The following is a 27709-nucleotide window of genomic DNA, read 5'->3' as shown; positions in this document are numbered from 1 at the left end:
GGGCTGGCGACGCCAAAGCGGTTCCCGGATAAGTCCTGAGCTTCCGGCGTTGAACCCGCCACTGAGATCCGACGCGAGGCGCCTAATGGCCCAGGTTTTACAGGCATGTGAGGTCGGAACACGCAAAATAGCAGCTGCAGAAGGGTTCAAGCCCTGAGGAGCCTGCCCCATACTCTGATCGTCTTCCAATCTCTTCTACGTTCCCAAGTAGGGATTTCCTCCCTCAAAACCCGGGAACGCTGGGAAGGAGGCGCAAGAAATGCCGCCCCCAATTTTAGCAGCCGCTCCAGCGAAAGGCTGGATCCCACTCCCCCGATCTGCCGTGGCCGGAGACCCAGAAATGGTACGGAGGCGATCGGCTACTAAGCACGATTTCCAAGCCGCCTCCTTCACCACGCCCTTGAGGTTCGGGGGAGGCGGTGATGGGAGCCCCGAAGCCGGCTCACAACAAAAGAAAGCGGTGCTGGCGTCCCCACGTGCGCTCCCCTGCACCCGCCGGCCGCGGGGACAATCCCAACCCGAGCCCTGGCCGAGGTTCCGGAGAGCTGGGGGGCTGGCGGGCCCGAACGAGATGCGGTTTGACAGAAGCAGGCCGCGCGTCCTGCAAACCTCCACGCCTCTCCCCCAGCCTCGGCTCCACGCGCCGGGCAGCTCCGGGCCGCGGAAAATCGCTGGCGAGCCAGGCCCTGCAGAATCCCCGGGCCAGGCTCGAGAGCCGCCTTGCGCGCCTCCCCGAGCCGCCTCGGCAAGCGGGCTCCCTCCCCAGCCTCCCGGGCCATCGGCGGAACGGTTACCTCGCTCGGTGAAGCCGGTGCATTCACCACATTCCTTCTGACTCCTAGCAGGGAAGCCGGCGGCGAGGCGGGGGCGCGGGCATGGTGGCTCCGGGGTCTACGGGGGAGACTGCTTCCCCGGACCGGCGGCAACCGCTGCCTACAAAGGGAGCACCCACCGCGGGAGCCTCGCCGCAGCGACTGCCCACAATCCAACACACACCTCCTGCGCCGTGCGCTCACTCTCCCTACAGGCTTCCAAGTTGTCAGGCGCCAGCAGGGCTCTCAAGAACGCCAAAACAGCAGCCTCCCGGAGCACCCCCAATCTCGGTGCCCGGTTCTCCCTTGCACCCCCAGGGAGGGAAAGCTGGGAGACAAGAGGGAGCCTGGGAATGGCTGAAGTCCTTGCTGAGCGCGGCTTTCAGGGTTAAAGTTCCGGAATCCGAGGTAAGAGTCTATCTCTCTCTCTCCCCCTCTCCCCCTCTCAGAAATACAAGCCGACTCAGCTGAGCTCAGTGACGTTGGGCTGCCTTGATGCTTGCAGAGTACTGAAATTGCCTATCCAACTCGCTCCCACTGCACGCTGCCTGCCTCTGTCTGTCTCTTCCTCCCTCCCTCTCTTCCTCCCCCCTCCCTCTCCCATCCCACTCCCTCCCCCAACCACCTTTTCCATTAGATTTCCCGAACACTCAAATCACAACACGAGTCTCAAACCCAGACCTCGAGAGCAGCCCCCTCCTTCCCACCCCCTTCCCAACCTCCATCCATCTCGGCTTCTCTGAGCGCGGCTCGGTGGCTGCAAAAAATCCTGCACAAATCATCGCAAACCCGCTCGCCTTCTGCCGGGGTAAATAATCTCGGTGTCGCGGGCGGTGCGGAGAACAGGAGTCTGAACGCGCCAGGCGTGCACACACCCGCCGAGAGCCTCCTCTGCAGCCTGGCCCGCGTTCTCTCTCTGCCGCTGACCTCAAGACAGGAGAGCTGCCTGACCTCGCCTGGCCCAGCCTGCCGCCGCTAGCCGCCCTGACATCTCCCCCCTCCCCACTCATCACCCCGACTCTAGGCGACTCAGGGGTGAAGGCAGGGTGAAGGTGCGTTGGGATGGGGGCCGAGATCAAAGATGCCCAGAAATTACCCTGGGCTCCCACCCGCCCCCCCCCCCCCAGAGCCACCAGACCTCCCTGGCTGGAGGTGTACATAGGCAAGTGCCCAGTTTTATTAAAATAATCAAACAGTCACTGGGGGCTGGCTGGGGTTTCATCTCCACTCGGCTCCTCTCTCTGCCCTCCCCTTGTCTGAAATGTATTATTTGGAGGGTCGAGTTGAAGAGGTCAATAGAAGCGTAAACACAGTCAGTAGGTCTTAGCCTGAGCAGACCCAGCTTGGAAAATCAAGAATTAGTGCTTGGAACACATGTCAGGGTTCCTGTTTTTATTTCTCCTTCGTATCTCCATCACCCTGATTTTTACTCAGGCTTGGTCTAGAGATTCAGGCCTGCAGGCCAAGGTCTGGGGAGAAGGGTGGAGGCAAGAGAACCACCCTGGAGATCGGAGGCCACCTCAGAAGACCACAGAAGTGTGATCTTCTGTGGCTCCTGGGAACTACAATCCCAGGGCAGGCCTGACGCATCGCTGCAGAATTCCAGAGTGGAGGACTGTCCAACCCTAAAATCAGGGCAACCAGCAAGCAAACCAAGCCCAGCAGTCTCTAGAGTTCTCACTCCACCTTCCAGGTTTGCTTTCAAACAGCCTTTCCCCAAGACAGTTTATTTATTTGTGAAAACACCCTCACCCTTCCAAAACGTCAGCTCAGAGTACTTTGGGCTTGCTCAGGGGGCGACCCTCGGCCAAAGATGGAAAACAAACATGGTTTTAGGAGGAACCGGCATCTAAGCATCTCTGACAGAAACGAAGGGGAAATCCAGAAAGAGCTCTCCAATCCCTTTAAATTCTTAGAGATTTGAGGATAAAAGAAATTCCCATAAATAATCTGCAGGCCCCTCCCGAGAGGGACAATCTGTACTCTCCCGAGTAATTGCCTGGCCAGACTTGCTTAGTTTGTGAAGTGCAGATCCTGAGGGCCACCGAGCGAAATTGGGATTTTGAGATCTCAAGAGAGAATCTGTTCGTGCCCGGTGACACTGGGAGCAAAATGAGTGCATTCTTATCTAGATAGCGAAAAATCGGGAGGCTGGGAGAGGAGGCATGCGGCGGGGTCAAGCTGGGGTGGTAAACCCAGGGGAAGGTAGGCAGGCCAGTGCTAAGGCAATCCTATACCCCCCACCCCCAGAGCAAAACTCACCTCCAAAAATCCTGCCTCTTCTTTCCAGCGCAGAAGCGGGGAGTGACGCCTCGCTGGGAAGGGTGTGTTCAGGTGGAGAGTTTGGAAAGGACCCCCCCCCCAAGAGAGACCCCTTTTAGGCCAAGCCTTCTTCCAGGGTCTGTCAAGGGTAGTAAGGTACCTCCCAGCTCGAAGTTGGTTTGTGGTCCTCGACAAATTAAATATTACTGTTTATTACCAGGCATACCCCAATAAAATAAAGAGGCGACCAGGCGATACGGACTATCTCACCAGCCGCTGCACCTATAGGACGTGGAGACGTCACGAGTCACGCAACCGGCCCGCGCGCTGTCACGCTCGATTGGGGGGCAGTGGCGGGATGTTGATTTCTCGAATCCCCGACTTCCCCTACAACTCCCTCCAGGGGTCTGCGCAACCACAAGTCCCAGACGCCTGGGCCAGGGGAAAAATAAAGAAATAAACAAATCCAACTCTCTCTGGGGACATGGGGGTGGCGGACAGCATCCCCAAATAGAACCTAGATCGATTTTCTTAGGGAGGGAGGAGGGGAGCTTTGGGCGAAGGGAGGTGAGAATCCCACCTCAGCCCAAAGGTTAGAAAGAAATCGGGTTGGGGGGAAGGGGGGCAGGAATCGAGGTCTCCTGAAGGAGGTTAAGAGAATTTTTTTTTTTTTTTCCTAATTTTCTCAGGAGGAGCTCTCAGCATTGGCGTTTGAGGCGCCTCTATAACTGGTTAAGTTTGGGACGCGATAACTTAGTGCCCTCTTGCAGACGTGCATAGAAGCAATTACTGGGTTATCGCAGAGAGGAAAAGAGACAGAGACGTTAGGACGAAGAGTCGTCCCCAGTGTTTCTGGCTGAGAAAAAGCCGCATTCTGCAAATCCTCCTTTAGCTGGGTCTGGGGATGAAGCTAGTCCCAGCGTGGCCCGGCGGGGGTGGGGTGCGATTGGGTGGTGGAGGAGGGGGGTGGAGAAGGGTGATTTCTGTAGAGAAAAATTGCAGTGCCGGATCCTGTAGAAGGACGAGGCGCTCTATTTTGTTTTGTAATAACGATCATCATTATTATTGGTCTCATCAGTGGGCATAACTTCTAAGCAGCCCCGTGGTGGATGCGCATAAGCCTTTGCGCGCAGCTGGAAATGCACTGGGTTCAGGGGTGAAACGTACCCCATAGACGTCCCCGGCAGCGCCGAGAGGAGAGGTAGGCCTACCCGACTCCGAGCGATCGAGCGTCCGACCTTCCGGAAAGGGTAAGTTCCCCGCCGAGGGGCTCCCAGGGAGCCCGAACTTTGGAATCTGGGCTCTCCCCCGGGCTTCGGAGTTCGAGACTGGGTTTCCGCGCGCCGCCAGCCCCCAGGGCTTTCCGAAGCATGGCCTGGCTCCAGGCCCCGTCCAACTGGGGCTGGAGCGGCGCAAAATGTGCAGGAAGGCAGTCGACCGAGCAGCCTCAGAAGCTAAGGTCAGGCCCGTGGGGAAAGCGACCAGTGGTTTCCAGCGCCGGACGCGGGCGCCCCGGCCAGTTTGGCCGCAGGCTCTGCTGCTTCCAGCAAACAGAACCCGCGTGCCTTTTCTCCGTCAGGCCTCAAGAACTTTACCGAGCATCGCTTTCATTTCCCAAATTATTAATAATTATTTTTTACCCAATGCAAGGCCCTTTGGGTGCAGCCTTTGCGCCTGTGGATGCTCAAGAGCGCAACCCGAAATCCTTCACCCAAAACCTGGAAACGGGTTCCCATTTGACCTCTGGGCCGAGGTGAGCCGGAAACCGAGGCCTGGGCCCCAAAGGGGAAAGCGAAACTGCGAGCGGAGCCAGCTCTTTTCCTTTTAGTTCCTTCCTCTCGCATTCCCAGCGCGGGCCCCGCAATCACCCGGACCGACTCACGAAAGATTCCGCAGGCTCACCTTCCAAACCCGCTGTCCCAGAGGGGCCGGAGGCCGCACCACGGATAGAATAAACCGAAGACCTCAACTAGAGTTGAGAAATTCCATTCTTTCCCCAATCACTGGACAGTTAACTGGAAAGAGAGACTTGATGATACAACCTTCCTCCCTTCTTTCGGAGGACTGAGGCTTTTCCCGAACCGCCCCCAGCTCGGTTTTCTCCCGAAATGTGTTTTCCTCATTTTGCAAAATTCCTGCCCAGATTTTAATATTGCCATGCCTAGGAGAACAGAGCTACCCAGTTTAAAAGTCGAAAACAAGAAAACCAGGGCGTCCGCTGTGAATCTTTTTCCTTCACTCTTGCCTTCTACTTTTAAGAAAGCCGCATCCCAAACCACCATATTTCTTTCCTCCCCGTAGAGAACTCGCTTAAGAATTCAGTTTCCGTTTCTCCCCCGACGTGTCCCCGCCTGACTCGGATCTCTGTGGAAGGCAGAAAGTAGGTAGAAGTGCGGATAGGGCTGGGAAAATTAGTAAGAATTGTAACAACAATGGAAATGATGGCAAAAGTTAACTTTGACCAACTCGTTTTGCAAAAAAAAAAAAAAAAGGTCAGACTGAGGGTGGGAAAATCTCTCCTTTCTCAGGGGGTCACTTCGCCTGCTGCCTACTTAAATCTGGCTTTATTATGTTTTTTCCAGGACTTTAGTGTCGTCCTCCCCAATGTCTTCGCTTCTTGGTTTCCTGCTTTTTGACCGGAAGTATTCGGGAACACTAGCGGTTTTTATTTCAGAATATCCAGTATTCTCCAATATTTCCACCAAGAATTAGCACTGATACTTACTTTATCAATTAGGCGTGTTGATGTTGTCCCCACTCCCTCAAATTTGGGGGATGAGACTCCTCCCTACGACCACCACCACCCACTTCAGGTTAATGAAATAAGAAATGGCTGTGGGAACATCGTTCTAGAGACTCAGCGGAGCTATCAGTGCTGGAGATTCCCAAGCTCCCAGGGATCAGAGAAAGCAGTATTACACTTAGGATGCAAAGGGGCCCCTGATCTTGCCCCTTCTGATTTGGCAAGTCCACAGTGGAAGAGAAGGGTCAGAGTCTTGAGCTGAGAAAACCTAGAACAACCCCCCTCCCCAGCCCCATTCTGTAGGCTGCTCTGAGCCTGAAAACTTCAACTGTATCTGCAGCCCAGAATGTGCAGAAAGGCCTCTGCATTTAGCCACCAGGTCTGTAGTCAGAATGTCCCCACAGCCCCCAGAAGTGGTGGTGGGGGTAACAGACTACATTCCAGGGCTCTGGCTCTGTAAAGATAGAGATTTAGGGTAATACCTCCAGGTCTGGGATGCAGGCAGTGGGGTAGGGGGGCTGTCTGGATACCCCCCTCCCTCAACTGGAGGGTGCAATGGAAACTTGGGAGCTCTCTGCTCTCCGGGGCTCTGGAAAGACAAATTTTCTTTGGCAAAAGGAACGGTGTCGCGCTGTCGACAAGGCAGACTATTTTTCTTGTTTCCTCACAAGGAGGGAGGGGGCAGAAAAGAAAGCAAGAAAGAAAGGGAAATTAAATCCACACGTGTTAAGCTTGCTCAAAGGGCCAAATTCAAAACCAGAGACAAAACTCTGGAGTCCTCCAGTGCTGGCAGCCCGAAGGGCCTCTTTCCAGCCAGCCCCGGCCTCCTGGAGCCCAGCGTCCCCACCAGAGAGAATTCGATCCTATGTTTCATAAAGCATTTTATTTAAGGGGAAAGGGACATGGTTTCTCTCTGTCTACCTGCGTAGAGGCAGAACACGTAGCAGAAAAAAGAGAGATGGCCTGTTGTGAGAATAATTAACTCCTTTAAGAAAGTCCAGCTTGCCATCTCCCAGTCAACCCAGTGATTCAGGTCACCGTCACCCTATGGCCAAAGTGAGGCAGGCCAGTGATATGGGAGATCCCTAAATTCTTATCAAGCCTTGGGCTTACCTGTTTTAAGAGAAACTTAAAGGCTGTTTTATGCACTGGGAATAGCCAAGTTCATTTGCGGAGCTTAAGCCTCCTCTTCTCTTTGGGGAGAAACTTCCGGAAAATGAGCTGTGCAGGGGTAGAAGGGGGTGGAGGATGGAGGAGGCCACCCCGCCTGGAGCTGCGAGTGAAAACTCTAGTAATGACCTTGAGGAGGTGAAGGGAGGCGGCGGGGCGGGGGGGGGGGGGGGGGGGGGTGGGGTGCGGATGACGAGGGCGGCCAAACCCGAAACTGGAAGGATCCGTCACCGAAAGGATTGCTTGGTCGAGACCTCTAATTTTTCTTCCCTTTCAGCTCGGGCCGCTGCGGGTCTCCTCTGGCCTCCTGGTGCTGGGTTTCTGGCTTCTGGGGGCAGCCCCGACAGAAGGGTCCGGAAGTAGGGACCCTGAACACCTCACTCCCCCATCACAGACACAATCACATCCGGAAAACACTGGGGTGAAACCGACAGAGGCTGGCCGTGGGGTGCGACTGACAGGTTCTTAGTGGAAAAGTTCCCGGCAATTGTTTCCGCAAGGGCCCTGGGTTTCCTGGTCACCATGGCAACCCCGGAGTCCCCCCTCGTACGCTCTCGACCACCGGGCGCCCGGAGGACAATCGCCGCGCACTTTGGCCGCGCGCTCTGAGGCCTGCAAGGCGCTTCCGCCCTTTGGCCTGGGCTTTCCGGAGGCTCTTCTGTGGATTCAACACGGCAGGGATTGAAAAACTCCTCTTCTTTTTTAAACGAGGGAGAAAATCTAGGATTTCGTAGAATCTCTGCAGGGTCGGTTCGGGGGGGTGTCCAGCAAAAGCTCCCACTTTTGAACAGAGAGAGATGACTTCCGAGACGCGCGCCCACGCAGCGAGTTGGATATATCCATCCAAGCCCGCATCCAGAACATCTCAGCGGGGGAGGGGGGATGGGCTTTGAGGAATCGGGGGTCTCTTAACATTCACTGGTCACCCCCATCAGCACCCGAGGTTCCCCACGTTCTTTCCAGGTAACCCTTTCTCCTGCCTGGAATAAGATCTCCTAAGAAGGAGGAGAGACGTGGGGAAATTAATGTTTGCAAGATCTTAAGAAAAAAAAAAAAAAAAACTACACTCCTTTTTAAAAGAGAAAAATATTCTATTGTGCTATAAAGAGCATGTGCTATAAAGAGGATGTGCTATGAAGAGCATTAATAATATTTGGAAGTTTCAGTCAGTGCTTTCTCAAAACTGCTAGCAAAGGAAATGCTCCTCCTTCTTGGTGGAGTGGCGGATGGACAATAACAGGGCGGCTTTTCTGTTCTCCTTTCCGAGGCAGCAAGCTCTCAGAAAGAACTGAGGTGCTGACCAGCTTGGACAGCGGGCTTGGCGGGATGGAGGGAGCCAGAAAAGGGTTGGCCTCTGGAGGAGATCAGTTCTGCTCCGGGTCCATCTCGCCCTCCCTTGTTTCACTCTCTGCTGTGGACCTCATTCATCTCCTAGCTGTTCAGGAAAGCCAAAACTTCTCTCCATTTCCAGAGGGGCAGAGATTGTCCCCAAAAGGTCTTGGCTGGCCTTGCAGGGTCCATACCCACTTTTCCCCCATCTGAGTCTGGAATACAGCCTGCAAGGGTTCCCTTAGCACACCTGAAACCCCATCTTCTTTCCTCCCCAGAATTTTCCATTCGTATTTTCAGAAGAGTCCTGCTTGCGTCCACACAGTCACCAGGAGAGAGGCTCAAATAGCCATTCAAGTCATTAGTACCAGAGGTGCCATCAGAGCTAACGTTCATGGCAGGCCAGGGGCTCTTGTAACATGGTCTCACTAGTTCAGCTCCTTCTAAATAGCTCCATGAGACGGTGGCTCCTGACCAGTGGCACTCCTGTGGGGACCTGAACCCAAGCACTCAGACTCTAGAAGCCAGGAGCTCCTCTTTTGCGACAAGCCAGGGAAAGGGAGGGAACAGGAAAAGGTCTCTCTGATTGTGGGAGGTGGGGTGCAAAGAGCACTTTGTAAGCATCTAAAGGCAGAGTAAGGCAGTTGCTCCCTGACGTGTGGGAGAAAGGCTTAGATCTCCTTTTGTGTCACTGTCTCCTCTCCCCCACTCTCAGGGAGGAGGCAGAGGGACTCAGAAGAGAGTGGGCACACAGCCCCAGGTCCCCAAGCATTTCGCAGGATGAGGGGAGCTGGGGGAGGAAGATGGGAGTCCACTGCCGCAGCCTCTGCAAACCTCAGCGTCCTGTTCCCTGGCCCATATTCCTCACAGTTTCAAGCCAGGACACTCTGTCTCCTGGAAGGAGAGAAACAGGGTGGCTAAGATGGAGGGGGAGAGGAGACGTGCCTGGCTCCGTTTTTGGAAACACATAATGAAGCTCCGAGAGGGTAGGGAGAGTCACACAGCCTGTGCTGGAAATTCGCCCCCTCCCTGCTCAATCCTAGGCTTCCCACGTTTAGGTACAGCCCGAGAAGGGACCTCAGCCGCTTCTCCAGGGAACAGCGAGGTGGTGCTTGGAAGTACAGGCTCAGCCGGCTGAAGGTAGAGCCAGCCTGGGGTCTCCCAAACGCTCCACGGAGGGAGTGTGCCAGTGGTGGGTCTCAGGGAAGTCCTGGACCTCTTAGGGGCCCCGGACTTGGGATCCAGAGGAGCCTGTGCCTGGCATCGGTCCTACAGCCTCCCCAGTCGTGCCTGCCTCACCTTCCCACTTCTAGACCCTTCTTCCTGCCGCCTGTTTGCCCAAGAGCATACCTCTCCCAAGCTGGCTCTGGGCGCAGCGCTGGCTGCCACGAATCCAAGTTAGGAAGGGAAGGACTTCTCCAGAAATGGGGCAACTCTGAGATCCAATGAGAGCCAAGCCCCACGACAGCACCCCAAGGGAGGCACAAGTGGTCTTCAGTTTCCAGATTCCTCTCTGGAGCTGCCAGCCGCCATGCCTGGCCGCCATGGCCGATGCCTCCCACCTCCATGCAAAATGCTCATTCTGTTGGGTTGCCCTGTCTCCAGGGTCCCCGATAACTCCCATGCACCCCCACTTCCAGGACCGTGGTGGACCAGACACCAGCTGGGTTGTTTGCATTTTCTCCCAGACCTCTCCCATGCCAGTTCTTCTCCAACAACAGCTGCCCCAAGGAGGAGAGTTACCAGCTCCTGGTGCCTCTGAGGGAGTGCCCAGGACCCAGGAGTGGGTGCCTGACCCCACAACACCTGAATCTGTGCACAGGCAAGGGCTGGTCCTAGCTCGTCCCCCAACTTCCTCCCCAGTTTCCATCTTGTAACAAAGCTAGAGTTGCTACTCCCCACCTGGAGAGGTGGGCTGTCTGTCTCCTTGCGTGTGGCTGAAGAAGACAGTATCTTTAAATCTCTCTAAATGGCAGTGTGTCTCGTGAGGAGGAACTACGTGTGCCTCTCTGCTGTTGTTTTAGTCTGTGTGTGTGTGTCGTTGTGTGGCCTTCCTGGAGAGAGCACTGAAAACACACACACACACACACACACATATATTTTTGTGCACCTCCTTATGTGAAAACACTTTCGCCTATCCAGCATTGGGGTCCTGAGTGTGTGTGGCGCAGGCTGGTGTGAGTCTGTGTGTCCTTGTGAAATGCCCTGTGTGTGTGTGTGTGTGTGTGTGTGTGTATAGCCTGCAGGGCAGTCACCACCCAAACATCATCGTGGGGCAACTGGTGTCCTGGGCTCATAACCGAGTGTTCAGCTACCCTCCTTTTTTTATGGGCCACTTTTATGATTATTATTTTTACCAACGGCTCCAAGCGGAGGTCTGTGCGCCTGGGCCTCCTGGAAGGCAGTCACAACTCGGCCGTTCAGCCGGGAGGCCAAAGGGTTCGTGTACAGGCAGCCCAGGCCACTGGAGTCTATATTTGGAAACAAATTCCACAAGCAATTCCTGGGAACTGGGCGGAAGTGGAGGGGAGTGGAGGGGACAGTGTGGTAAATGAAGTCCCCTCCCAACCCCTCTCCCGACCCTGGGGCTCCAGGGAAGCCCCCCACCACTCCTGGCAGGTTGGAAATGTCAGGTGTAATAATGTGCTGGATGCACACCTGGGCAGGAGGCGGGGTGGTCACTTCCTCTGCAGGCAGAGTTCAGGAGGTGGGGAGTTGATACACAGGCACGCCCCACCCACTGGCCCATAGCGCACAGACACACACCCTGCCCGTGCCTCCACCGTGGGCGCATGCGCCCTGCACACACCACCAGGGACTGCCCCAGTCCCAGAAGGAAGAGGAGGGGACTCTAAATCCTAACCATGTTTCCTTCTCAGAAGTTGGTTCTAAGAAATCAGGTGTTGCTGTCTGGCTGCTCACCCCCAGGTGCCCCCCCAAGTGGCCTTTACCTTGTCCCCCAAGGCCGTGGAGAAGGGGACGACAGAGGATGAGATGGTTGGATGGCATCACCGACTCAGTGGACCTGAGTCTGAGCAAACTCCTGGAGATGGTGAAGGACAGGGAAGCCTGGTGTGCTGTAGTCCATGGGGTCACAAATAGACACGACTGAGCGGCTGAACAATGACCAAGGCCGTGGTCCCAGTGGGCTTGCTCCAGGGTGGATCCTGGTCCACCCAGGGTCACAGCCACTCGCAGCCGATCCGCCTGGAGTCCAGGTGGGGGCACAGCACTTACCTGGGCTAGTGAGCTCCCACTTCCGCCAGCCATGCCTGGAAAGCAGCAAGGTTTCTGGCCACTTCTGCCCCACGGTGCAGGAGGGAGCTGACTTGCCTGTGCCCGGGGTCCTGGCCCCTGGCTGATGCCACTGCCATGGCCCTCTGACCCTGAGGGGTCAAGCAACAAAATGCCCCAGATCCAGCCACTTGGGAGCCACTTGGAGCACACACAGCCACACACGACCACCTACTGCATGTATAGGAGCAGCAGCTGTGTCACACAAACACACACACACACTCACGTCAGGCAGAGTCACCCCCTACACATCTTGGTGCAGCATTTTGCTTTTTTTTTTTTCCTGCACACAACAGTAACCTTACCCACCATTATGCATTCACACACACACACACATACAGACACACTGATTCTGCCACACAAATACACAGACACACTCCTATCCTCAGTCTCACACCAGCTCCCCCAGGCACATACATATCTGTTCAGTCACACACACACTCTCATGCTCATTGTCATACAAAGACACACATTCACACAGAATCAGACACACACAGACACACAATCATGGTTGTGCACACAGCAGGTTCACACTTGCACATATGTGCACCTTAATTCAGTCACAAGCGGTCACGCTGGCCCACAGTCATGGACAGAAAGTCACACAATTATAATCCTTCACCCTGAGTCACACACCAGTCCGTGTGTGTATATGCACGCACATGCACACACACATACACACACGCCTTCACACCATCATCCTCACATCCGCTCACCCACGATTTGTACTCTGTCACTGTGTCCACGCCCACCCTGGACGCCAAGTCTCCTCTCCTGTAGCCTGCCCATGGTGCCATCAGGGCAGGCTGCCCCTGAGCAGCCTGGCAGAAGACACTAGGTGGGCACGATCAGGGCTTATTACCGAGGTAGCACCTTCTCTAGAGGGAAGCCCTTGATTCAGCATCCCTCCCCAGGCAGGGAATCACCAGATCGGGAAGAAGAAGGATGCTGGGGAGGGGGTTGTGGTTTGCAGCAGGCAGGGAGAAGCCTCCTCCAGTTCCACCCTCAGCGCTGCAGCCCTCTCCTCCCACGCTGCCTGTCAACCCCCCTCCAAACACCTGGAGCTCTGACATAGACCCATCTAGAGGGCAGGACCCAAGGGAGCCCTCAGTGTCAACTAGTCCATCTCTTTGATTTTACATGTGGGGAAACTGAGGTCTAGAGGCACAAAGATCAGGAAGGAAACTGACAAATTCCCTAAGGATTTTTGAAGCGGAGCTAGGACTGGGACCCCCATCTTCTGCTCCTTGTGGAAACCACACTGCAAGATTACTGGACACCCCCCCCCACCACCAGCCACCATGACTGCCATCACCACCCTTCTACCTACTGGTCTGACCCAGCCCCCAAGGATGCCTGAGCAACCTGCCTGTAGGTAAAAATGAGGCATCAGCTCATGTCCCATTCCTGCTGCTGACTCTCAGAAAGAAAGAAATAATAACAAAGGCAGCTCGAAGAGTTTGTGATAAAATCCCAACTCCTGGACTTTCCTCGTGGTCCAGTGATTAAGATTCTGTGCTTGTACTGTAGGGGACATGTGTTTCATCCCTGGTCAGGGAACAAAGACCCTGCAAGCCATGCCACATGGCTTTAAAAAATAAATTCAATGGTTCTTTGGGAATTCCCTGGCAGTCCAGTGGTTAGGACTCCATGCTCTCACTGCCAAGGCCCCAGGTTCGATCCCTGCTCTGGGGCCTAAGATCCCACAAGCCTGTCGATGCAACCCAAAAAAGAAAAAAAAAAATCATTTCTGTATTTTTAAGGCAAGTCCCTTCTCTGCTCCTCCTGCCCCATCTCCTGCCCACTTTCTGACACCACATTCTGTCCACTTCCTTGTCAGTTCTTCATTTGCACCAACCTCCGTTCCCACCCCAGGACCTTTGCATATGCCATTGCCTCTGCTCCCAGCTCTCCTCATGAAGTCTCCTCCTATCATCTTCGCTACATGCTTGTTAATCATCTGCCACTGCCACAGGCTCTAAACTACGGAGGACAGAGATCATGACTGCCTTATTCAACACAGCATCCATCCTTTTTACATAGTCTGTGCTAGATGAATATCGATTGAAGATATCATAACAGATGCATTCAGACCCAAGACATAGACAAAGCATATATAAGGAACTGATAAAATGCAGAAGACGCCCAGGACTATAGGACTCTCCCCGCTCCCTGAAATAAGAATAGAAGCCTGAAGGGTGATAAGTTGGGAGGGAAGAAAACCTCCCCGCAGCATGTTTTTGGCTTTCAGGACCGCTTCCTCTCTGCCTGCTGCACATGCCCCCACCCCAGACTGTCCCTGCCTTGTCCTCTAGCCTTTCTTCAGTGCCCCCTTCTGTCTGTTCCCAGGAGCCTGGACAAGGAGCCAGCAGATAAGTGAAAGTGGTATTTTTATAGGCTGATAAAAAACCATGCTTATCTAGAAAGCTCTGTCCCATCTCCCCAAGTGTCCCTAATTGGCCATTTGCCCAATGCCCTCTCCACTGGGGCTGCAGGCACTCTCCTCTCTTGCCTCCGCTCCATCCCCCTCTGCCCTTCCCCCTCTCCTGAGGGAGGGGAGGGGGAAACCTTGGCCAGAAGGATTTTGGGAGGGAGGGAGGTGAGAGGACATAGGGGGGCGTTGCTGAGGGAGGGGGTCGCACTTCTCCAAGTGGGTTTGCTGTGCCACTATTTAATGGTGCCAACTATATTAAATTCTATATTCTTGCAGCCTCTTAAATCCGTTTACGGCCCATGCTAGACCCTGAGCTGTAATAATAATAAAAATAAAAGAAAGGATTTATGCGCCCTGGGTGTGGACCCGTCACTGGCAGAAAAAAAAAAAGCTGTTTCTAGCTGATCTTGTTGGCCCATTGCCCACTGCCTGACCTCCTGTTTCGCCCTGGGTAGAGGCTCCCAGGAGCCAGAGGAGGAGAACTGGGCTCCCAGTGAGATGGGGAGATTCAGGGAGCCGAGAAAAAAATCAGCTGACAAGGCACATTTGCTGGGCTGTTTTTCAACCCAAATTTTCTAGGCTAGTCTCTCCACTTCTCTCATTTAGGTTCATGGAGAAGGACACTTGTATTATATTTTCATTTTTTGTATTCAATTATATTCAGAGCAAATCTAGACCAAAACTGTGACCAGGAAGTGAGGAGAGTGCAGATACCTGGGGTAGAAAAGGCCTGGAGAGGAAGCTGAGTGTGTGGGTTCCTCAGCTCCCAGGCTCCACCGCAGGCTCAAACGCTGACCCTGTCACTTCCTGGTGGTGGACCAACCAAACAAGTCTCTTCACTGCTCTCAGCCTCAGTTTCTTGATCTGTACAATGGGACTCATTAGAATACCAGCCTCAGATAGCCCCTCTGAGAGAAGAAGATATGATTTAGTGTCTGTCAAGCATCTGGCTTCGAGTAGGGCTTGGTGAATGCACTGTTCTGAAGAAGGCCAGTCCTTTATGGAAGAGAAGAGGCAGGCTTCAGTGAAGGTGCAGCCTGGGATGGGAAGAGGAGAAGGGAGAAAAGGATGCGGACCAGACTCAAGAGCCATATGTGTAGCTGGTCCGCTGGGAAGCATTAGTACCAACTTACAATGTCTGGAGGGAGGAGGTGGGCCTCCAATGATTAAGGTTTTGGGGGCATGGGAGGCAGGGAAAGGACAGAAGAACGAGGCAAGAACTATTCATGACCCGGTCTGAAGGGCCCAGAGACCATTGGCCCCAGTTCCTGCTTGAGAAGAAGGGAGTGACTCTCCTTTGCAATTTCATTATTATCGGACAGGGGTCCTCCCTGGACTGCTGGTGCTTAAGAACTTAAGTTGTAACCATTGACTTCCAGGTCTGATTTCCATAAGATAACATCCATTCAGGGGCAGGAAATGTATAATTGTCGCCCAGCTCCCAGGCCATCAAGAAATGCTCATAGAGTGAATGGCTGAAAGACTAAATGGAGGGACTTCCCAGGTGGTTCAGTGGCTAAGATGCTGCGTTCCCAATGCAGGGGGCTTGGGTTCAATCCCTGGTCAGGGAACTACATCCCATATGCTGCAACTAAGACCCAGTGCAGCCAAAATAATCTAGCAATTAATTAATTTTAATCAATTAACTAAACTTTAAATTTTTAATTCAATTTTAAGATTTAATTAATTTAATTAATTAGTTAATTAAAATTTTGTAAGCAAAAATAAACATCCTTGTCGTAAGCCACTGGTGTTACTAGGTCTTTGTTCCATAGCCTTATCATGGTAGTAGGTAGCTGATACAAGGTCTTGTGCTAAATCCACCCTGACTATTCCCCCATTCCAGTTTTTAAGAAAAGGCGTTTTACTGCAACGAAGACCTGGGAGTGTCAAATAAATAAAATAAATTTTTTTTAATATTTTCTTTTTTAGAAAGAAATGGCATTCATTTAAAATTTCCAATTACAAATTTTCAGGCTTGGGCTTTAATTTCAAGGGTTGGTTATTTAAAGCATGAGAAATAGATTGGTGCTTCTGGCTTCAAACCATGGAAACTAGAGCAGACAAGGAGTGAGGGAGTACTTCTGTTAAGTCAGGTCTACACTGAAGCAATTTCCTGGTTCATGTGGAACACATAGATCTGGGCTTAATGAGGCAGGGTGAGTGAGATTCTTCTGAGAAACACTAAGGCAGGTTATTCCACAACCCAAATTATCAGGCCAGAGTAGACAGCATTCACCCACGCCTCTGTATACAGCATCCTGATACCACGAAACAACCCCTGCTTCAATTACCCAAGACACCGCTAATTAGCATATTCCATCCCCCAGCTACAGTGATTGGTTCAACAATGAGCATGTGTCCAAATCCTATCCAATCAGAGACTACTGTGGGACTTCGGCCAGAAATACTGAGAAAAGAAGGTCTCTGGCTATATAGCACAGGGAACTATATTCAATGTCTTGCAATAACCTATAATGGAAAGGAATCTGGAAGATAATTTATATATTAGTCGCTCAGTCCTGTCCAACTCTTTGAGACCCCATGGACTGTAGCCCGCCAGGCTCCTCTGTCCCTGGGATTCTCCCGGCAAGAATATTAGAGTGGGCCCATATGTGTGTGTGTGTGTGTGTGTGTGTGTGTGTGTATATAACTGAAACAATTTTATGGACACCTGAAACATTGCAAATCAAGTACACTTCAATTAAAAAAAAAAAGTCTCTGTTTACTGGACTTAGAATTTTAAGGATGGAATGCCTAGCACTGCTGATAACCATCTTGCTTCCCCAGGGGAAACCTCCCCAAAATGACAAGCTCCTGACATTGCTAAGACTCAGTGTTCTCACATGTAAAAAGAGATAATAGTCGTGTCCCCTCTTAGAATTATTAGAAGAGTTTGAATGAGATAATACATGAAAAGCTACCAGGTAAGTGATCTGTAGAGTGATCTGTAAATGTTAGCTATTGTGGTGAATTTGCTGTAACCATTGGCCTAAATCTGTATCTGATATTTAGCTTGTAACTAAAAATAAACAGATCTATATGCTTTCCATCTGTACATGGATGCCGATAAACATATTGTATGGCATCTACTTCCAGATGAGCTAGTACAATTCCAAGCTGGTCTTTCCAAGCAGAGGGAATTCTAACTTTTAATCAGGCACGTCCTTTGACTTGCTCTAGTGAAGGAGAGGTTTGAAATGAGCCACCCTGAACTCTCCTTGGTCACCAGAGGCACAGATGTGGCCACTGCAGAAAGGACTGTCTGCAGAGGGTCAGTTGAGTTTGGGTGAGGTTTATTCACAGGGTCATCCTCAGTGTCTCCCTCTCCTCCAGGGCTGTGTTTATTTCCTAGGGTGGCTATAACAAAGCACCCTAGACTGAGTGGCTTACACAACAGAAATGTATTATGTCAGAGTCCTACAGCCAGTCTAGGAGATGACACTTGTCAAGCAAGAAACATCACCCTAAATTTCTGCCTTGGATCACTCAAGTCTCTAGGGAAAGGAAGGGCATGTCTCTTTGGAAAGAGGAAGCTTCTGGATGAGACATCAGCTCGTGCTGTGTTCCCAAGGAAGTGTCTGCCCCGTGGCAGTGAATGAAGCTAAGATGGCAAAATGTCTCCAGCAGCTCAACACCCAAAAGCAAAGGTGGTGTTGGTTCAAACACCTGGAGAGATCTGGGGATCATTTTTAGGACAATGCAGCTGCAGGCTGTCACGGTTCAGGCTTCCCACTGCCCACTCACCCCCGCCCTCATAGCTCATCCAGTAGCCATGCCTTGATTTACATAAAGAGACATGGAGGGAATGTGTTGACTCATCTGCCAGATCTCAGTAATGGACCTGGAGCAACTTGCATTTCAATAAAGGAAGGTGTTTGCACAGCCCGTATGGATCACGAGGACAACATCCTCTTTTCACAAGAATGTTAGTCTCCATTTATTTATATCAAAAGCCTTATTTCCCCTTCCACACCCCTAAAAAGGAAAAGCAAACCACTGGGGGCTGTAATATACCAAGAGACCCCCAGGAAGTTTTTAAGCTAGGGGATGATCTTGCTCAGAGTTGACTTACAGGTTCTCTCCCACTGGATCTTGAAGACGGCTCAAAGAATGGTCCAGGAACTTCCCTGGTCGTCCAGTGGCTAAGACTCCATACTCTCAATACAGGGGACCCAGGTTCGATCCCTGGTTGGAAAACTAGATTCCACATGCCACAACTAAGAGTTCCCCCATGCTGCAACTAAGAAATAAATTTTCCATGCTGCCAAATAAAAAGATTAATTTAATAGAAAGGCTTTAAAAAAAAAATGGTCCAGGGCTTTCCTGGTGGCTCAGTGGCAAAAAATCCACCTGCCAAAACAGGAGACCCGGGTTCAAGTCCCTGGTCCGGGAAGATCCCACATGCAGCAGAGCAGCTAAGCCCGTGCACAACTACTGAGCCTGTGCTCTAGAGCCCGGGAGCCGCAAGAACTGAGCCCACGTGCCACACTACTGAAGACGGGGGCCCTGGAGCCTGTGCTCTGCAGCAAGGGAAGCCACTGCGATAAGAAACCCGCCCCCACTCACCACAACCAGAGAAAAGCCCGCACAGCAACGAAGACCCAGCACAACCCAAATAAATAAAGAAAGTTATATTTTTAAAAAATGGTTGAAAAGTCAAGGTGGCTGACTTAAGGGTTGGGAAATCTGAACTAAGCCCTTTCATCTCTCTGGCCACATTCTGGCTGGAAGTCATTACCATCTGTTTGGATCTGGGTGAGCAGAGGGTCGGGCAAGTGGTCGCTCATACCAGCTGCAGTCCAGTTCTCATATCTCAGCAGCCCTGGGCACTTGCTTTCATTCTCGTGCCAACCATGGATTCTGTGACACAGCTGAATGCCCTGTGAAAGGCGTTAGTGGACTTGGGTGACCATGAGTGAGTTACTAAACTTCTCTAAGCCTCATTTTCCTCTTCTGTGAAATGGACCTACTCATAGCTCCCTTCTAGGATTGCTGAGAGGATTAAGTAAGATATTCATGTTTATCACTTAGCACACCACCAACAGAGGGCCAGCAGATGTGTGGAGAATCATCCCTCTTCCTCTCTGTGGTCCATGTGTAGAACTGAGAAAGCTTGTTTCCTTTAACCCACAACAAAGCATTCAGGCCTTTTAATGGAAAGCAAAAAAAAAAAAAAAAAAAAAAGCCAGTCCTCAGTAGATTATTTCTCAAGTGATGAGACTGTGAACACCCACCTTGTAGGGAGATTTCGAGGATTATAAGTAAGGCTTGAGGAGTGCCTGGCACACCACATAGAGAATAGCACAAAGGCAGGAAATTGAGTGTAATTTCAAGCCTAAGTAGTGAATCAGATCAAGGCACCCACGAGACTACATTTGCTAAGCTTTAGTCACTGCTGTTCCCTTTACACCCCACTTCAGCTCAAATGTTGGCACTTAGTTAATGCCCCAGAGGGCTAAAGCTGAGACCATCTTTTCCATCCATTTCTCTGGACCAGCTGGAAGAGATTTGAGCTATACCTGAAATTCATGTAGTACTTTAACCCCATCTTATTCCAATCTCCAGGGCTATCAAGCAGGGGCTTGTGATTTCAAAAGACATTAGCAGAGTGTCTATTGTGTGCCCAGAACTATTCTTCATGCTGAAGTTGAAACAGTGACCAAAATCAGTAAACATCTCTGCCCTCAAGAATCTCAAATTCTAATGTTACGCTGCTCAACCGCAAATGAAAAGAGGGCTTGGACAACTCTGTATCAATTGCATTCTCCCTGGTTTTCTCTCCAGTGTTAATCTGCAAAGGATCATGTGGGTCTTTACTTGCAAATAAAGGGTGGAATCTATTAATAACCATTATTATCAGGACCATGTTAGTCACTCAATCATGTCCGACTCTTTGCAACCCTAGGGACTGTAACCCACCAGGCTCCTCTGTCCATTGAATTCTCCAGGCAAGAATACTGGAGTGGGTTGCCCTTCCCTTCTCTAGGGGATCTTCCCAACCCAGGGGTTGAACTCAGGTCTCCTGCACTTCAGGCAGATTCTTTACCATCTGGGCCACCGGATGGAATCTGTCCACACGGAGAGGTAAATAGAGATACCGATACACAAACACAAAGCTCGAGATGCAGAAAAGGATTTGAGTATGGCCATTGTAGCAGGCATTTTACTAAATGTGCCACTTACTTTAACTATAACTTAATCTTCACAACCACCTATGAAATGGATACTGTTATGGGTTCCTGTTTATGGATAAGAACATATATATGGAACATATGTATACAGAGAGAAGGAGAAGGTGAGCACTGGTTAGTTATAAACCCAGAGCATCCAGTAACTACTATCTTGGAATACCTGATCTAGTAATGAGTCCAACAGAGAGAAACAGAGGCAAAAGACGAAGAGACATCGTTGAGGTCCTTGATACACATGTGCCTGAAGCTGACACACCCCTAGACTTTCCAGTGCAATGAGCCAATAAAATCCTCTCCTTCTACTTTTTTTCTCACTTAAGCCACTTTGAGTTATGCTTCAGTCATCTGAGTGAACTCAGTTGAGAACTGCATGGGTCCTGACAATTACTGCCATGTTCTGTGACCACTAGGTTGCAGGCACTTGGCTTGGCAACAGGAATATGAAAATAAATATGATCCGGTTCCTACTCTCAATGGTCCCACCCACAGTCTAATAAGAAGATGAACATAAAACAGTTACTATACAAGGCCTTCTGATTTTTCCTCAACCTCTCCTCCTTGCTTGAAATAGCCTCTCTTTTTTTCTACCTACCTATCCAAATTCTCATCTCATTCTGGCTTAGAGGGGCCAGCCCAAGTTCACACTCCTTCATGAGTCTTCATTGACCACTGATTCCAGAAGGATCAAACCATCAAACATCCCTGGTATTTGACACTGTATACCCTATCCTGCCAACTTCGTTCACAGCTCATGTGGGTAAAATATAGACACTGACTGGTAATCATAATTAAGAAGTGTTTTGGAATTCACTAAATCATATAAGTAGTCTAGGTGGTGATTGGAAGGACATGTGGTAATGAGGGAAGGGGGTTAATGGCATTTGCCAAGAGAGAGTAGCTGATAAAAGATTTTCAGATGAACATGAATTTCTCAGGCCTGAGAAACCATTAGAAACATCTGACAACATTAACAGCATCTTGAACCATGAATCTGAGCCAGAAACTATTTAGAACAGTTCAGCCTGATTAAAAATGACTGCATTTCACCAAATCCTAAAATCTTTACCTAAAAATTATGATGAGTTACACTCACTGGGGATTAGTCACCCTTCTCGTGTGATAACCACATTTGTAGATGACAACATTTCTGTGAATTTGCCAAGAAGGCCGTGCTTCAACCCACTTTCCACTACTATTTTTTGTGGTTTGTGTGTCATCATCTTGGATCTAAATAAAGCCTAAATCCATGCCTGTACATGGCTAATCACCAGGACTGTAAAATGGAGACTGCCATGACCAGACAGTCTATATCCTTTATATTAGTCTGCTCAGCTTGCCATAGCAAAGTACCACAGACTGGTGTGGGTGTGGGGTGCTTAAACAGCAGAAACTGAAATGGAAATCACAGTTCTGGAGGCTGGAAGTTCAAGATCTGGGTTTCTTCTGAGTCCTTTCTTTGGCTTTTAGATGGCCACGTTTTCCCTGGATCTTCTCATGGTCTTTCCTCTGTCTGTGTTTTTGTGTGTGCCCTAATCTCTGCTGTTATGGGGACACCAGTCAGAATGGACTAGGGCTCACCTCTATGACCTCATTTTGCCTTAATTACCTCTTTAAAAGACTTGTCTCCAGATACAGTTACATGCGGAGAGGCCAGAGGTTAGAAATTCAACATACGCGTTTTTAAAGGACACAATTCAGCCTATAACATACTTGTACTTACCTGTTGAGGACAGTTCGATGTGCCAGGCACTTGTTCAGCAAACACTTAACATGCCTCATCTTATTTAACTCTCACAATAACCCCATAGAGATGACATGATTATCCCCATTTTACTGATGGGGAAAACTGAGGCTCAAAATGTAACTTGGACAAACTCACACTGCTGCTAAATGTTAAAGCCGGGATTTCATTTAGGTCTGACTGACACCAAATCCTTTGTTTTCAACCATCACCCTCTGGCCATTCCTGTGGTGATTTTAAGTATAACCAGATAAACTTTGGGAAAACAGGTTAATATTTCTACAGTCATTTTCATGGGCATTATTTTTTAGAAAGACTAACCCACTAAACTCACGTTGCTTAGAATGAGCCCAGAGTGGATATTCAGGTCTAGAAAAGTGAATGAAAAAGAAAATAGGGACTTCCCTGGTGGTCCAGTGTTTAGGACTCTGAACTCCCAGTGTAGGGGGCCCAGGTTCAATCCCTAGTCAGGGAATTAGATCCCCCATGCCGTAACTAAGAGTTTGCATGCAACAACTAAGATCCAGGGCAGCCAAATACATAAGCAAAGAAATACCTATTTTTTAAAAAATAGAATTGAGAGAGCTTAGATACAGCAAAAATCATGAAGTGAGTTTGATAAGCACTAAATCTAAGGAAGGAATGATTTTCATAACATATAAATGCACACAAACTCAGGACCAAGTCCCCACACCATACCTTGTCAGCTTGACACCCATATACACCTCCTTAAACCGCACTTAATCTCCAGATAATGACATCAACAAAGCAGGACTTCTGCCTGACATGATACAACTACCCTACGCACTGCAGGTAGCAGGCTCCCTCTCATCCCACCCGAGGATGCGTGCGTGTGTGCGTGCGTGCTAAGTCACTTCGGTCATATTCAACTCTGCGCAACCCGATGGACCGTAGCCCGCCAGGCTCCTCTGTCCATGACATTTTCCAGGTAAGAACACCAGAGTGTATTGCCATTTCCTTATCCTACTTCAGGATACAAACCCCTTTTTCTTTCTTTGAGGAATGCCCAGTCTCCATTCTTCCCCTAGCTAATTTACACAAATAAACAACATCTATTTCTTCATTGACTTGCTTCCAATCTCTCTCTTTCTTTCTTCCTCTCTCTCTCTCTTTCTCTCTCCAACCTGGTTCTTCCCATACCATCTTTGGAAAACCAAGCCAGCCAATATACCCTTTGGTGGTGGTGGTTTAGTTGCTAAGTTGTGTCCAACTCTTGACACCCCGTGGACTGTAGCCCACCGCGTTCCTCCGTCCAGGGGATTTCCCAGGCCAGAATATTGGAGTGCGTTGCCATCTCCTTCTCCAGGGGATCCTCCCCGACCCAAGGATCAAACCTGCGTCTCCTGCATGGCAGGCAGATTCTTTACCACCTGAGCCATCAGCGAAGACCAGTGTTCCATTAGGACTTGGCTGAAAGAGTACTTTTGGACCCTGGCTCAGTTTCTTTCTGATTTTCTCCCTTCCCCAGAGGAGATGTTGCATTGTTTCCTGGCAACCAGCAGCAATCAGCGTCTTTCATCAGTTCTTTCACTATGGATTCTGGGGCTTTATTAGCAAATGAAAATGGCCCGAGTCCAGCTGACATCAGTGGGGCTCGGCTAGGAGTGGGGGCTGGAGCATTTCCGGTAGGCTCCAGCCTCAGACAAACCAGTTTGAAGAGAAGCCAGTTGGCTACCAGTGAGCTATTTTTGACATAAAAAGAAGCTGAATTTAGCCGATAACTGATTGAAGAAATTTCAAGCACAACTGGTGGGGGTTATAACATCTTGGCAGCGGTGGTAGAGAGACAAAGGGAAGACAATGAATTTGATCAGGCAAGATGTTTTGCAAACAACTAATTAAATACCATCAAGCAACCAATTGTTTGCAAAACAATGGTTGGATAGAGTTCTATCTCTGTATTTTCCTCTCCCTCTCATCTTTTTACTACCTAAAATAGTTTATGTAGAAAAACAAAGTCTTTGCATTTTTCACGAACTTGAAGTTGGCACAGTAATTAGAAAAATTCCCTAGCACACCATTAGAATGTGTTCCCTTATCTCCTACAGAAAACCAATTTCAAAAGTTAAGTTATACTTTTTCCTGAAATACTTTGGATAGGTAGGCAACAGAAAAAAAAAAAAAAAAAAAAAAAACCATTGCTAGATGTCCAGCCAAATCTAAAGGTACAGAAAACAATATCTTGAAAATCTTTTATTTTCAATAATTCATAAAGAAATCACCTTCACCCACCCACCTTTGTTTCTTCATAGCAACCTTATGTGGCAAGGGTAAAAACTATAATTATTTTTTCCTTGAGATCTGGAGAACTAGATACCCAGAAAGGTCGAGTAATCTGCCTAGGGTCACACAGCAGTCACCAAGGGGCTCAGAGTGTCCCAATTCTATATTTCAAGGTTCTGCTTCATTTTGCCCCCTCTGGGTTGTCTGCTGTGGTTTGATATAAAAGTTTAACAGGTTCTTATTGCTGATTAAGAATTGTCCGATTTGGGCCTAAAAGTCATTTAACTTTGGAAAGTGTATCCTTGATTAGACTTCTTATTATTATCATGGCTACTAGTTATAGAGTGTTTACCACATATAGGTCTTTTAATCCCCACCTCAACTTGTACAAGCTAGCTCTTATGTCCCCGTTTTATTATACAAAGGAAGAAAGTGAAGCTTGGTAAAGCAAAGGCTGCCCAAGATCACGTACACAAACATGACCTTGAAAATATTTAGTGGGATTTCCTGGTGGTCCAGTGGTCAAGACTCTCCACTGCCAATGCAGAGGGCTCAGGTTCGATCCCTGGTCAGGGAATTAAGATCCTACATGCCACGTGGTGTGGCCAAAAAGAAATGTTTTTTATGTACACTGAACTCAGCAGTGTACATACTTTAAGTCCCCCAAATTGTTTTGGGTATCTAATCGATAGAAACTCTTGTGCACAGAATAATAACTAGTATATAAGAAGCAGCAGGTAAGATGTTCACTGTATCATTGTTTATAGTGGTGAAAAAAGGAAACAATCTACATATCCATCAACAGAGAAAGTGCCCTGGGCTAGTAACTTAACCCTGTATGCCTTAGTTTTCTTGTCTGGATAATGAGAATAACAGTAGCAACTATCTTGGCAGTCCAATGGTTAAGACTTTGCACTCAATGGTCACAGGTTCGATCCCTGGTCAGGGAACTAAGATTCCACTTGCTTAATGACACGGCCAAAATCAAACAGACAATAGGAGCTATCTCATAGGTATAAGGATAAAGTGAATTCATTATACAGAACGCTTAGAACAGTGCTTGGTACATGGAGAGTGGTATGCATGTGTTAGCCTCAATTTATTAGTCTAGAATGAATTGCTATGTAGCAACCAAAGTGAATTAAATATAATTGTATAATATTCTCAATTATGTCACATATCTATTTAGCAATATAAATTAAACTCAGAAATTAACATTGAGTGAAAGAAGCAACTCAGAGAACTGTATGCAGAATATGAGGCTCATGCAAATTCAAAAAGTACCAACCACATTTCTGTACTGCTTTTGAAGAAGGGCATATTTTATAGAAATATAAAAATGTGGACTGCTAGGCTTCACCAAAATTACGATAGTGGTTACCTCTAAGGAAAGGAAGAAATATGGAGATGAGATCAGAAAAGGGAAAAGCACTTCAACTTTATAATGTTTTACTTCTGTTAGTAAAAATAAAAAAGATTTGAAACAGATATGACCACATGTTAATATGTGAAGTTCTTTTTCTGGGCGTTAAGTGCACAGGAATTAGATCTATTAATCTATGCACTACGTATTTAAAGACTTTTTTCCAAGTGCAAAGAAAAAGCACACAGAGTTTTTGTTTATGTTGCTATGAGAAGCTCGCACTCAGTGTATCTGTGATCTCGCTGTCCTCCTATGTTTTTGGCTTCTTTCCTGGAAGGCTGGAGGGATGGATTTGACTTACTAATAACCAAGAAAGAAAAAAGCATCATTTACCATCCAACTGTATGATGATCTTTGCAAAGAACTATGAAATTGTTTACAAAACACATCTCCAGGGAGGAACCCAGCATTCACTGTTTATCTCCATAAGGTACAGAGACTTCCAGCCACATCCTAAACCACAGACCCTGGCCTGAGAAAGCCCTCCGCTGCCAACCTGCCAGTTCTCCCGAAAGAATACAGAGGAAATACCATCTTCCTATGGCCACACAGAAAACCCTGGTGCAGAGGCAGCAGTCAACTTAAGTAAACAGTGTTAGAACCCACTTATGAAAGGGAAGGAATTTTTATCCAGATTTTATTTACAAAGTCAGTCGTTGATATGACTTGTATAAGTATTGTTGTTGCTACTTAGTCACTAAGTCGAGTCTGGCTTTTTTGCAACCCCAGGCTCATTTAGCCCTTCAGACTCATTGGTCCATGGGATTAGAGTGTGTGCTACAGCCTTAAATTTATTTAAAGTTAAATTCGTAAATGTCACTCTACTTTTTAATATAACCACAAACATTATCAAGTTTAATACAAATTTCACTGCTTAGTGAGGCCGACCCACATTCAAAGTAACCAGATTCTGGGTTCAGGCATTACCTTCAACTTTTGATAACACACACACACACACACACATCTGAGGAACAGAAATATCGGTTATATTTTGTAAACACAACCCTCATCTCTCTATTTGTAAGAAGCCAGAATTAGAGATCTTTAGCATCATTCCCTTTTTCAAACATTGCAAATTGTAAGATAGTTGTTCTGATGGTAGAAACTTAATTCCTCACTTATTTTTCCAGCAATGGTCTGGATGAATAATTTATTACTCACTCTAATATTTAAAGCTAATATTCATTGCATGTTTTCTTTACAGCAGGCAAAATCCTAGATGCTTAGTATGTTTTGTCACATTTACTTCTCAGAGGAAACCTTTAAGGCAGGTAACCACCCCATTTTACAGATGAGAAAACCAAGGCAGAGAAGTTGAGGAACTTGCCCAAAGTCACAAAACAAAAGAGTCTCGGCCCAGGATGTGAATCCAGGCACCTGGGCTCTCACACAGTAGACTATGGCTATACATTGAGTCCAAAAGTTTTAATTAAGAAGAAATTAATTATGCATAGATTATGTCCAGAAAATATACAAGAAAGGAGCCACAGTTGGGATTGCCCGGGAAGAAGGAAATCGAAAATCTGTAGAAGCAACTGAGATGGAGACAGAGTTTCACCATGTCACTTCTGAAACAGGCTTTGAATTGAATTTTTATAATACGCACACATATACAGAACTGACACCTTAGCATTTTGGATGTGCAGTGGGCACCTTGGGTATCCTCCGTGCTCAAGTGCTATTTGCTGATTTGGCCGTGAGTTAGTCCCAGCGGCCAATAAATAGGATTCCTGGTATCTTCCTGGGGCGTTGCCCTGGTAGCAGAGGAATGCATTTGAAGTTGGAAGACATCACAGGCAGAAGCCCAGTTCCCAGATAAGAGGAAGTTGGTAACTGCCCCAGCTCCTATGTTAAAGGACTCCCCACAGGAACCCTAGCTCTGCATCCGGATCTTAACCGAGCAATTTTCCAAAACCATATTCTCACACCCCATTACCTTTCAGGGCTTAGAGCTGGCTCCAAGAGTGAAGACCAGCTAGGATGTATGGGAATGGCTGTAGGAGCTGGAGCAAGACAGGAGGTGGGACCAAATCCTTTTGAAGCCCGGAGTCCAGGGACAGGTT

The 27709-nt window shown here is 48.9% G+C and overlaps 1 protein-coding gene, 1 non-coding gene and 1 pseudogene across 5 annotated transcripts in view; 2 read left to right on the top strand and 1 right to left on the bottom strand.

The window, feature by feature from the left end:
- The window catches only part of TBX5 (T-box transcription factor 5), an 89136-nt gene that overhangs the window by 49238 nt on the left and 12189 nt on the right, over window positions 1-27709 (bottom strand). The window contains exon 1 of one of the 4 annotated variants that reach the window (XM_086345983.1): window positions 3075-3416. The exons of 1 other annotated variant lie outside the window; for it this stretch is intronic. Coding sequence is in view for 1 of the 3 variants with exons in the window: in XM_086345980.1 (XP_086202106.1) it covers window positions 1532-1541 (10 nt within the window). In the remaining 2 variants the exon portion in view is untranslated. Of the gene's footprint in view, window positions 1-794; window positions 980-1531; window positions 1743-3074; window positions 3417-27709 lie in introns of those variants that run through there. 2 more of the 4 variants (XM_086345980.1, XM_086345981.1) reach the window with 2 other exon arrangements.
- On the top strand, window positions 129-1303 carry LOC147355524 (uncharacterized; annotated as a pseudogene).
- Window positions 24728-24800, top strand: TRNAG-GCC (transfer RNA glycine (anticodon GCC)). The gene has a single exon. It is a non-coding gene; the product is annotated as a tRNA-Gly (tRNA).

The sequence above is a fragment of the Bos grunniens genome, chromosome 17 (genome assembly GCF_055505025.1).
Source record: "Bos grunniens cultivar Pamir isolate PY7600 chromosome 17, Bosgru_T2T1.0, whole genome shotgun sequence".
Classification (NCBI taxonomy): Eukaryota; Metazoa; Chordata; class Mammalia; order Artiodactyla; family Bovidae; genus Bos; species Bos grunniens.
Note: the sequence above shows the minus strand (reverse complement) of the source record. Positions and strands in the feature narration are given on the sequence as shown.